General features: G+C 35.2%; 1 protein-coding gene and 1 long non-coding RNA gene across 2 annotated transcripts; both read left to right on the plus strand.

The window, feature by feature from the left end:
- Nucleotides 1-3920: 3920 nt before the first annotated feature.
- On the plus strand, nucleotides 3921-10533 carry LOC100367177 (sulfotransferase 1C4-like). Its single transcript, XM_002739054.4, has 6 exons — nucleotides 3921-4134; nucleotides 7007-7263; nucleotides 8285-8441; nucleotides 9254-9348; nucleotides 9495-9684; nucleotides 10216-10533. Exons 1-6 carry the CDS (start codon nucleotides 4023-4025, stop codon nucleotides 10329-10331), a joined length of 927 nt encoding a protein of 308 aa, XP_002739100.1. The 5' UTR covers nucleotides 3921-4022; the 3' UTR covers nucleotides 10332-10533.
- LOC146739254 (uncharacterized) lies at nucleotides 5440-6246 on the plus strand. The gene is made up of 2 exons (XR_014930069.1): nucleotides 5440-5580; nucleotides 6074-6246. It is a non-coding gene; the product is annotated as an uncharacterized LOC146739254 (long non-coding RNA).
- Nucleotides 10534-13193: the final 2660 nt, after the last annotated feature.

The following is a 13193-nucleotide window of genomic DNA, read 5'->3' on the forward strand; positions in this document are numbered from 1 at the left end:
GGATGGCCCGTGACCCTTGTAGCGCAGGATGGGTTTCCACCACAGCCACACATTATTTCCTCTTCATCTAATCCTCGTGAATTTGAAAGACTAGTGTAAGTAGTTTTGATAAAATAAAACCGACTTTGATTTGCGAAAGGTTTGGTTTCCTTTAGCCAAGCATTATGGAAAAAATAAATATTGTAACGCCCTCATGCGACATTACGTGGAAATTGCCCGATGACGTTCCTGCTGAGACTTGTCACTCAAACTACGTCATACACCGGTCAACCAATCATGAGCGAAACGGGTCACCAATAAATATTCAAATTTGTCTACGCCATTTTCTGCATGCATAATTAATATCAAGGCGAGTCTTGCAAGCTACAACAGTCAGTAAGTTGACTTTTTTTATATGTACATTAATGTGATTTATTGGTGATAATTTATTGTACACAAGTTTCATGTTAATTTCTATGTATGAATATATATTGATGAGGTTTAGAGAATTAAAATAGCTTAGTTAATTGTATGCCCATTGTCATCACCATTCATTGTGTGCTCTCGTGTGCGTGGCCATTTTTTGGATCTGTGACAGCAACAACATAAATGTATACGGAATGTTTTAATACAAGCTGATGAGATAGTAATTACATGATTTGCATAATGATTATTCAAATTTCGGCTTTCTTATTGTATTGATATCTCAGGTACTAATCTTCACCTTACAATGACATTCAGCTCTTAGATGCTCTGTAACAGACCTTATTAGTTTAACATTAACATCTACGCATCTTAATTACCTGATTTGTATAATAATTAGTCAGTTGTCAGCTTTTCCATTAAAATATCAACTACTTACCATTTATTTCAATAAAAAACTTGGTACATAAATACTGGGATAATGCAACGTTATAATTAGTTTTAAGTTTATATTCATCCATAATAATTGCCTAATTTGCATAATAATTTACTTTTTAGCTTTACACAATTGTTTAAGAATTAACCAACAAACTCAAATGAAGCTTGGTACATATGTGCCCGGAACAATACACATATCTAATTCGTTTTGGGTTAAAATGTATTAATAATAATTGTTAATTTCCGTAATAATTACCCTATATCTAAAAAAACAAAACAATTATTGCATTTCAATAAGACTTGGTATAAGAGTGCCGAGAACAAAGCTAAGGACCTAATTAGTTTTGCATTGAAATTCGAGCATAATAATTACTTAATTTGCATAATAATTACTTAATTTGCATAATAATTACTTAATTTGCATAATGAGCATAATCATCACATTGCATTGATATTTGGTTCATATATGCTTTTTGGTTATCCAAGAACCTGATTAGTTGAATTTTGTAAAACATGCATTTCGATTATCTAATCATTATCAGTGAATTTCTGATATCCCAGAAAATCGGATTTAAACATAACTTGTGATAGAGGTGTTCTAGAATAAATTAGACTGCAAACCACAGATGTACAAACAAATTGAATTTCTTTAAGTAATATAAACTTCAATATTGTGGATCACATTGTTTTCATGTTGTGCATCTCAGATAGCTGACAGATTTAAACAAATATTTTAAATGTAATGTCTATGTATGACTTGAAGTCCAGTGTACACCAAATCAGTGTATTCATAGAAGTGACACTGACAAAGAGATGATGGAAAAGATCTGCCGATATTCCTCTTTTGATGTTGAGAAGTGCATGGTGTAGGATACGACCCGATGTAAATGCAAAAATAGTACCCGCCCTTTGTGAGATAGAAGAAAGATTTAGAACTGAAATATGAATTGATGTAGCTAAAAATATCAACTTAAACATTATTGTTTTTATTGTTTTTTCAACAATAGTATAATCTTATAACCCTATAACACTGGCGATTTGTTTATCAATGGAATATATTTATACACAAAAAACATGTTTTATAGACATGTATTTGTCTTTTTACTTATTTCCAATCGTGTATTCACTACATGTATATTTAATTTAAAATTTATGACCATTTTATTAACCATGGCTATAATAATTGAGGTTTCAGACATCAAAAACCAACGCCATTGTATTCAGGTGTCAGCAAAAATGTGGAACTTCCTCAGGATGCCCATTTCATCTATTAAACGTAATCCCAGTATAGACATCTATGAAGAATTATGGCACTGCGTCAATAGCGAGTTCCGCATCTATGAATGATCAAGCGCGGTCTCCATGGCAACAGCCACAAATATTCCCAGTTGCAGTCCAATTCTTTCAACTCCTATATTACAACCCGCTAAGACGGGAAACATCTCCATGGCGACGATGACGTTGTTCATATGCGAGCAGATGTCCGTTTGCCAGGTTAAATTGTTTGTGAAAAAAAAACACTGCAGGTCTCCATAAACAATGATTACGTATTTTGCGCAAGATTGTATTTGTAGTCGTAGCTAGTAAACGAGCTGTCATTGCTCATTAATGTTAATTAAGGCTTGGCTGAACACATGAGGTGGAATACATTTAACAATATACTTAAGCTAACTTAATTTATAAGAATGTTGAATGTATTTGTATATTTAGTAAAAGCATGCGTGTCGTAACATGATATGAAGGTGTTAAAATCCTCAATCAACGATCAATAAAAAAAACATGCTATTTATTTCAATGATCTAGGATAATTGAATATAATAGAGTGCGTTCATGAACTGCATTGTTTACGCTATTCTAGCGTGGTTTGAGCGGATGCTATATTGAAACCGATTTAATATCCATTCTTTCCTTCAATTGAGTGGTTAAGTAAGTGTGCTGTGTAGAATATAAATGAACTATATCATGCGGTTATTTGCCTCTCAGACTAAAGTATACGAGTAATATAATAGCAAACTCGTACAATGGAGGGGGGGGGTAATCTTAGGACGTTTTATAATGTTCTGCTTGTTTGTGACACTTGACATATGCATGTAGCATGTACTGTCAATCCGTTTTTTTTATTTTGACTGATCGTTTCAAAAGAAATAACTATATGTCTATGATTCAAAGCCCATGGCGGAGTCGTTTAATATTTAGTTTTTAAACGTCTGTTTGTATTTATTTAATTTATTTATTTATTTATTAACACACAACATCCCCCGGAGGGGATGAAAAGGGTTACAAATCAGATATTAGTAAAAGAAAAATAACCACATTGTATAGATCTGTAACCTCGACATCACCGCGATTACTCTGTTAGACCGTTACGCCATTGTCTAACGGTCCATCTCCGTTATATACATTCAAAAAGTAGACTGGGTGTATGCAAACGGCTTAAACAAGCATCAAGTGACTACAAATGTTGATCGGTATCTTGCTATACCTCATGCATGGCGTTCATATATGTTAGCTACATACTAAAGTCGTTAACATGCCGTTGTTATAAGCGTTATATCGATCTCGGAATCAAAACAATGGCTCCTAGCTGCTTCCATCTAGACACATTTTCTGCGTCGATACATCGATGCTGATATAATGGATGTTTCTGAACAATCCAGTGTGGCCATGATCCGATGAACCTAGAATGAATTACGCTTTCTCTTACAATGGCACTTTAGCAGGATTAGTAAAATAACTCCCCTTACTTTAGGACTCTGTTCCTATGTGTATTAATCTGATTATTCTGTTAATCACTCATCTGTATGAGTACTGCGATTGTACTATTTACTGTTTTAAAAAAATACAAATATATTTATAATAATTTCTGTAAAGGTCATTATAGGTAGGTGTCATGCTGACTGTCACGCCGTACTAAGGTCATTTCGGTCACAGTTCAATAGGGCGGACAAACAATGGGAGCCATTCGTTGTGAATAAACAAAAGCAAGATAGTGGAAGTAATCCCTGGTTGACCTCTCGAAATGACCCCTTGCTTAGTGCTTCTCGCGATACAAGCTACGTCACTGTAATTGGTGTAGACACATCAACTCAGAGGCAAGTTACCACACACTAGACGTTTTGAATCCGTGGCTGACCTAGATAAGCGACGACAGTCATCACACGTTCAGAGCACAGGTTTTCGCGATGGTCGATGCTGAAACTATCGCCAATTCGAAGACAGACCTACAGGTCGAGAAGATTAGGAACTTTCAAGTACGAACGGATGACATTTTTGTCGTAACGTATCCAAAGTCTGGTGGGTGCATAGTACATTTCACTGTCACTGTATGTATGTAAATGGCGTACATGTATATGTATTGTATATCTATTACAGATGTTCAGAACTCGGCTCACGCTTCTAACACACATAGGGTCTGAACTGTTAAGGCATATACTAGTGTTTCTTAGACCATGACTTTGTCCGGGCATGTTAGCGATATTGAAACCATAATATATTGCCAATATAGACGCATTGTACGCAGAGAGAGCGTTCGAAACGTGTGTAGAATTTTATGATGTTATACATTTATGTAGCGGTCCTATGGAGCCATACAATGAATGCATTGCCGATTCGAACACTTATATTCAGTGTTTACGTAGTTTTGATCGTGTCGATCAAAGGTGTTTTTAAGTGTCACGTCCGCATACTGTGGTCAACTCCATGGCACATATTTATCTTTATTGCATAATCGTATTTTATTTGGATATTGACTCAGAAAAAGAAAATGACAATAAAGACGAAAAACAGAGGAAGTAGCAAAATGGAAGCGCTAAAACAGAAAACAAAAAAAAGAAATAATTTATTTAGTTGCAGCATGTAGGTTTTTGAAATGATTTTCCCTGGCACTGAAACAATTATAGATGTAGCTCGCTAGTTTAGTTATTTTTTGGCTGTTATTGCTTGTTAGCATTGTAATCAATTTATTGGTATTTGTGTTGTTGCAATGTATTAAATTTATTTCCTTCAACATTTTAGTCTTCTCATTTTCATACAGCTTGCATTCCAGTAAAAAGTGCATTTCGTCTCCAATCTCATTTTGGTCAATGCACTGCAAGGATTTTTTTGTATCGTCCTTTCTCTATTTCTAAATTATGGGCGCTAACTCTCAATTTTGTTAACGCTGCTCTATGTTTTGCATTTGTTACTGCTGCGCGTCGATCGATACCCCCGCTGTACCGCTGTCTTCGTGCATACTTCGAGGTATCTTCGTAATAACCTCATATTATCCTCGAAGTTGTTCTTGTTAATTCGTACGACATCAAACAAATTACGAGTAATTTACGGAGTTATTGCGTTTTCAGCTATGAATATAAGGCCTGTGTGATATTTTCATAAAATTGACAGTATTTTTACGACAATACAATCTGATTAAATTCTGATGTAGTGTACGGGCTTTAATTATTTTGGCTATAAACTTATTTTAATTTTATTTTTCATTATATTTGTTATTAATGCCCTTTTATTTAATTATTTTACTTTGATTTTGATGATTTTTTTAATTCCGCCCTACCTACATCTGAGCCGATGCCTATGTAACGAGATTTCAACGAGACCCACTATCGACGATTTTAGTCAACGAATCACAGACCTCCTTCTATAGCGCACATGATGACGTCACCGGGCAGAGTCAGGTGGCAAACACACTCAAATAAAATGGCGGATTATACCGACGTTAGCGACCGTGAATAACACGGCTTTTCGGTAAGTTTATCATTGTCAAATGCAACGAAAGTCATTTTTATGTTAATATTGTGGCTCGAATGGTTCGACTTTAGATCGCTATTTCGCATAGTTATTCTGGGAGTGACGATTTTGTTTCCACCGGTTCGACCGAACACCAGTGTCTTTTTCCAGTCGCCTGCCCTGGAGACGGGTGATGTTTTGTTGACGATCGGGCCAAAATCGTCTACGGTATTGAAGCTGTAAAAATTCATCAAATTGTATCAACATTTTGTACATTATACAATAACTCTTTATTAAATTAATTGAGCTGATTTGGACTGGAATAAAATATTTTTTATTTGGAACACATCGCAATTGATCAGGAAATATTTGTTTGCTCCAATTTTCTGCGTCGATGCCGTGGCCTGGGCCGGTGACCGTTATACAATTTAAAATCAGTTTGCATTGTTTACTATAGCTGTTTACAGTGTTCTAATCATTACGATTTACTTATTTTTTGCTTCCATTCTAGATACTTATGCTCAGTGATGTAAAATTGAAGCGATGACTGAATGAACGAACCTTGGCTGGCGAAGATGTATCTGGAAGTGTACACATTTGTTGGAAGTGAACAAATATTCAATGTAATGACAAAAATTGTAAAATGCTGTGGAATTTCTTTTGCAAATAAAAATATACTAGCAATTTTCTATTAATGGTTTATTCAAGTGGGCAAAATATAATGTACAGAAAGATTGCCCGTATACACTGAAAAGTAAGCAACCGATAGCCTGTATAAAAGGGGGGCTGTGATTCGCTGTTACTTACGCGAGATTTGAACGGGACTTACATAGGCGTCGGATCAGATGTAAGTAGGGCAGAATTAAAAAAAATCACAAAATCAAAATCAAAGTAAAATAATGAAATAAAATGGCATTAATAACAAAAATAATAAAAAATAAAATTAAAATAAGTTTATAGCCAAAATAATTAAAGCCCGTACACTACATCAGATTTTAATCAGATTGACGACAATAGTATGTTGTAGCTGATTTTGTATTGGCAATGAAAGCACAGAGCCATGCGTGTTGCCTCCATTTAGGTAATTGCCACGAATGCAGATAATTAGGCGCATGACGAGAGGATGTAGAAAACGTAGCATGTGTAGATAATTGAATTGCTTCTATACCAGAGATAATCAGTTTCTCGTGTTGTCATGGCAACTGTAAGAGGTAACTGAGAAAGAAGCTGCTGACAACATTCCGTATACTGATATCGTATACTTGCGTGTCGGCCTCACATAATGATAACATGCCCTTGCGTTCAGTGTATTGACTTTAATACATGGTTTGGGAAAGGTGCACGGTATGTACTGGGTACACGAATCTACATCACATATATATATATATATGTTTTGCAGCTGCCTTATCCCGGAATAATTTTTTATTATTTTATTTCATCAAAGGCACAACATGGATGAAAGAAATCGTACCGCTGGTGTTAAACGGCGGAGACACAGAAATCATTAAAGGCACGCCATCTGACGTCAGAGTACCATACTTAGATTTTGTCCTGTCAAGTGACCCGGAACTCCAACGCCTCGTTGTCGGGTTTGGTCTACCAGAAGGTTTCGATTTGAACACCACAGAGTCACCCAGAGTTATGGCTAGTCATCTACATGCGAAGTATTTACCAAAACAGATTGAAGAAAAGAAACCAAAGGTATTTTTATTAAATGATGTGTATTACCTAATAGTAATTTAAACCATTCAATTACAGATGTAATTAATGAAAGTCACCAATGTGCATAGTTGCATCAAGTAAAACGTAGGCCAGTTACAATAGTAGAAAGAGGGATGACATGGCAGATTTGACAGTCACATAAGCCAAAACACTTTCATTGGTAAATTATCACAAAACACATACAAATACACCATCTCAAATGCCCTAGCTATTACATTAAAAGGTCAATTATACCTGATTTATACTATATACAAATTATTTGATATTTATATCGAAAACCAGCTTTGTTATACACTATTCCACCATCATATTTTACAATCCATATCCTTATATTTCAATTTATTTTAAAAGCATAACACAGAGGCGGCGGCACCAAATTTTGTATGAAGGGGCGAGATCTGCTCGCCAACCTTGTGCCCAAGCCGCGACCTTACTAGAGGGTCCGGGAGCATGCTCCTCCTTAAAAATTGAAATCTAGACTCTCTGAAAAGCTATTTCCTGTATTTTGGCAGGCAAATTTTGATGACACAAAGGGTTTCAGCTTGATTTTGGAGGGGCGACGCCCCAGCATATTGTTCGAGGGGGCGACTGCGCCCTCTGCCTCCCTGTTCCGCCACCACAGTAACAATACAAAGCCATTATTTCGAAATTTGATTAGAACCGTATCTGTTCAACCAATCATCACATCTTCCACCCACCACAAAAATTGTATCCATTATTGAACAACCATGAAAGCAACAAACATCAGGCTGCATTCTGAAGACAACAAAGGAGCATCTTACAAGCAGACATTGCAAACATTAGTTTCTACACCCTCCCAATATCCCTTTAGCTCCAATGGTTCCTATAACATTCGAATGTATGTACAACAAGCTTAGCCAATAGCTGCTCGCGACTCATCATTTTGACCAACCACTCACTATATTTATGAATGAGGGCGCCATTTATTACTGAAACTATCTGTAACAGTCCTTAATTTGTGTTTTACTATATATTGCAGGTTATCTACGTAACCAGAAATCCGAAAGATGTTGCCGTTTCTTGCTTTCATTTTGTTCAGAAGGAATTGCCTGTCGTAAACGAGAAACCATACGAAAGTTTCAGCACATTCCTAACTGATTTCGTCAAAGCTAAGAATGGTACACAAACTGTACTCTGTAAGTACACCATCTACTAACTTAAAGTTAAACCCTACTTTTCACCACGACGCCCATTTTCTTGTATACATATTACGGAATTTATGTAAAAAATCAAAAATAACCGCATATTGTAATTGTGTTCAGTCTACATTACATTCACGTATGTATGCAGTAATATAATCATGTATTGCATAATCTATGCACGCAATCTATATACATTACTTATAAAAAGAAAATAGGCTGAACTCGCTGAGTTGCACGCAAAGCGTTCGAGTGCACGTATGGTGCGTGCTATCGATGTTCACGCAAGTGAATTTAAAAATAATAATAAAGGAATGAAATGGTATTAAAATACTGATAATTTCATCCTTCAATCTCAGGCGGCAAAAATTAAGCAGGGAGATAAAATACAACTATCATTCAAAATGTTATACCCCAGCCAGCAATTTAATAAAATATTATAGAGTTATGAGCCTGTAACTATCATATGCTTTACATGTAATTATTAAAGCGCGGTAGTCGTCGCGCTGCGCATGTGCGACATTTGTGTTGATAAACATTGATTTTCCCACAATCCAATGCGCTCTTCAAATGGAAATCACAGGTATGAGGTTTGACCTGGGCGCGACTTGCACTGATTACCGCCGGTGACTTCGATACCTTTCAATAACATGAAAATTGCTTAATTAAAGCTTGTAAACGTTTCATTTCGTACTCGTTGATCTGCGCAACATTCAAAGTCGCCTTCTTTGTTTATATGAGACCCATATATCTCACACATGCGCAGCGTGACGACTACCGCGCTTTAACTCTTTATGTATATCCTCCAGATGACGGTACACTATGGAAAGATCATGTTTTACACTGGTGGAATCGAAGACATGAGAGTAATGTATTATTCTTGACTTATGAAAACATGAAGCGGGTAAACAAGTTTTATTTTTTTTCAAACGAAAACACGACTAATACTGATTTGTAGTTAGGAAATCAACAATCTCTGTAGTTACGATCAAGAATGAGTATCTTAGAAAAGAACTACCTTTAAGTCTGTGTTTCAATTTCTTTCACCAGGACCTAGCGGGGAACGTTCGTAAAATTGCAAGCTTTCTTGAAGCGAAGCTGGATGACGATGCCGTTGATAGAATCGCCCATCATTGTTGTTTTGAAAGCATGAAGAATAATCCGATGGCCCTTAAAAGCAAATACTGTTCCAATGTGTTGAAAGTTGACCCCGGAAAATCATCACCATTCGTTAGGAAAGGTAGGTTATGCCGATTTTACTAATGTACGTTCTTACCGTCTCCGAATTGGATTTCATTTAGCAAATACATCGATCATCATAGTGACCACGTGTTTTATTTAGTTTTAACAGTGGCGCTCGGCCAGAATTCATCGAGTTGTTATCCACACTGCTAGACCGAACGCCGCTGTTGAGAGTCAAAATAGAATTAGATACATACATACATAAATAGAAATGAGGACATTTTGAGACAGCGGTATAGAGAAAGGCGCCAATACACATTTCGGGTTTGTATTACTCGATCGAGAAATGATGGGAAAGATTGTTATCAATCGAAAATAGCAGAATAGCTAATTTAATGTCAGTCATTATTTTTACTATGTTGACATTTGCTGTTTTTATAGCGGTGTAAACTGACAGGCCACTCAGTGTACGCTTGCCTGGCTAACTCCTGAATACAAATTGTTAGCATGCAGTGGAGCATACGCCGTTTACTAGCAGTGACATGTTTTTAAAAACTATTTCCTTTACGTACAACATATCAATTCACAGGTAAGGTTGGAGGATGGAAGGAGTACTTCACTGTCGCCGACAACGAGCATTTCAATGAACTGTATAAAGAATGGACCAAGGATTGTGACATTGACCTTCAGTTTGAACTGTCCTGATTATACGACATTTATAACCATATACTGTATAATAGGACTATAATGCATTAACCGACATTTATTTAGATATATTTCAATTTCTGTTCTGTGAATGTACACATATAATTAATTGAATAGTTGAATATCATGAAAATGACACAAGTTCTGAGACACATTTAATATATTACAATAAATCATGTTATTAACATTGGCTTTCTTGATATTTTTTTTTCTTTTTTTGAATTTAATTACCTCAGCTGTATGTGTGAAGGTTTATTAAGTGAAAACACGGCGACGTGCAGATCTGGGCAACTGTAGATTGAACGATACTTTTATCTGTATGTTAGTTTTTATATTCGTCTTCTTTGTAGGCGTTTGAGTTGGACAACATGTATGTGACTTTAGATTTAAGTCAATGACACCATCGTCGCCCATCGCAACTTAATTGATGGTTTGATGTCCCCAATAATTACTAATAATTACTACTTCCGGGAGCGAGCGCCTTGAAAAATATATTTGTATAAGTCATTTATCGAACATAACAAAATTGGAGATTTTTTGTTATCTATATTACTACAAAGAACATATGCAATCCATTTTTCACTTCAAATCACATATTATACTTCACTTTAAATCACTTTTAAGTGCGGAGTATTTTTTTGTTGTTGGAATATTTAGATGAATATCATCTTTTACTTAAATTTTAAGGTAATATGACACTCATTTTTCTAAAAAAAAAAAATGAATGGCTGTAAACAATTTGATCTGACATTTCCGAGAAATACTTTTTAATTTATAGTTTTTGCTAATAGCATATCTACTGTTACTCTATCTGTCAAAAATACGCCATTATAAACAAAGCGCGCCATGAAGTATAATTATGTGTTTTTTTTCTTGTTATTGTTTCCATCATGGGAATAATTTTAAAACTTGTTCTCACAATTTACAAAAACAAAACACGACTTTAAAGTTCGTATATTCTTGACGAGCAGAAAAACAAGCGGTGACACCGTAGTGTTACTCACCAAGTCTCTATTTTGAATTTAGAAAACTTTAAGAAACTGTTGTAACAAATCGAAAATGGAGAAACCAGTACAATTGTGAGTCTGTGCTTTCGATAAGATTATCTCTTGTTAGTAATAACAAAATAATTTGAAACATTGCCATAAATGGAAGATACGAATTTCCGTTATTTCAGTCCAATTTTAGGAGAATCTTCTTATTTGTTTACATTTTATCTTCAGGTATTTACAATTGACAAAAATAAGAGCTAATCGTCCGTCACACCTACTTGAGCAGCTTGTTATAGTCATGTCTAATAACCATGAATAGAAATGATACATTGTACCATGGGTAAACAAAAACTTGTGCACATGTCATAAGAGCAGAAAATAATTAATTGTTTTTTCATAGGAATATACATAAAAGTGTGAAGAGCAAATGCCAAATTGTTGTTTTAATTGTTTTTAAAAATACATACCCACAATACTGTCTTACTTACTTAAGAGCTGAGATTACGAATTCAGTCAAGGTTGATTTACCTTTATCATTATTGACTTAATAAATACAATTCAATATTTCAGAAAAATAAGCCACGCAATTTTAAACATAACCGCCTGAACCAAAATAGTTCCTGGTATCCTGTGAAGTGATAAAGTAATGATGAAAACGAAAGACATAAATTCCAGAGGGAGATCTTTATCGGGGAAACATTTCATAATCGTCAAGTCGTTCACAGCCGTGTGAGCGTTAATTATCTACCCAATGATCAAAACAGTGCACTGGCGTTGTGAAACATTTTTGTAAAAAATAAGTCAAATTCCAACTAAATTTGCATAATAATAATTTGCATAATATATGTGTATACAGGGTCATAGTGTATGTACAGAGCATGCACTGGGAATAGGTGGTGCAGATAAATTGTTGATAATATTTGTACATGCACTCATATATTACACACACAGAAAGAGTACGAGTGCAAACAATATATTTATTCAATAATGTACAGACTTTATTATTAAATCTATTAGAAACACGATCAAGAACACTGGTAGTTGTGGGACAATACAATTGGCACACCTATACCACATCAAACACAAACCAAATTGACATTTTAGCTACACTTTAGCAGAGACAAACATTTATCCCATTAAACATATGTACGGGATACTTTGGGTTTATTCCCATTTTCATAAAAATAATGGTATGGTATATTAATATTTTTACTGGTATGGTACATATGTAATCTTACTATCCTACTTACAATTAATATAATTGATAACTTTGCACTTTGAACTTGCATTATTTATTATAAACAAAAATGATACTAGCTATCACTAATTAACAAACACCATCCTTTATGATATTAGTCAATTAACTGTTAGTGGCGCCAAAATTATTGACATCTCTATCACATGAGGACAACAAGAGGGTCCAACTTTTGGAAAAGTGGTTATCTGAGATTCTGTAACAAATAAGCATCGTGCTCTAATTCCATTCATCATCACATCACATGCTGCCCCTCATGCTCAACCCATGCCACGCTCCTGTACACAGTAAATCATATTCGAGGGTTCAGTTATGCGTCACTGCGTCATGGCAATACCAGGGAATGCAAGCACACAACGAAGATTCTTAAATAAGTTTCCCTTTTCTTGTTTTTAGCACTTCATAAACTGGACATCAAACATATATGAAACAGCAACAGTCAACATTGAGAACTATTACCAAAAACATCGTTGAATCATCAGTAATTCCACAATCAAGTCGGGGTCACCATTTGTGGAAGGGCTTCTCGACGGTCAGTCGGACATGCGAGATTTGCGTTGTATATAATTTTGGGTGTTCATACATGAAAATGCAATAACCCGCCAGAGATTGCAA

The sequence above is a fragment of the Saccoglossus kowalevskii genome, chromosome 8 (genome assembly GCF_978046115.1).
Source record: "Saccoglossus kowalevskii chromosome 8, keSacKowa6.1, whole genome shotgun sequence".
In the NCBI taxonomy this organism is placed as follows: domain Eukaryota; kingdom Metazoa; phylum Hemichordata; class Enteropneusta; family Harrimaniidae; genus Saccoglossus; species Saccoglossus kowalevskii.

Bases quoted from the DNA above. Each gene is read 5' to 3' on its own strand.
- LOC100367177 (XM_002739054.4), top strand. From the start codon at position 4,023: ATGGTCGATGCTGAAACTATCGCCAATTCGAAGACAGACCTACAGGTC. The intron at 9,349-9,494 runs GTAAACAAGTTT...TTCTTTCACCAG, and splicing joins CTTATGAAAACATGAAGCGG to GACCTAGCGGGGAACGTTCG. The intron at 9,685-10,215 runs GTAGGTTATGCC...ATCAATTCACAG, and splicing joins ATCACCATTCGTTAGGAAAG to GTAAGGTTGGAGGATGGAAG.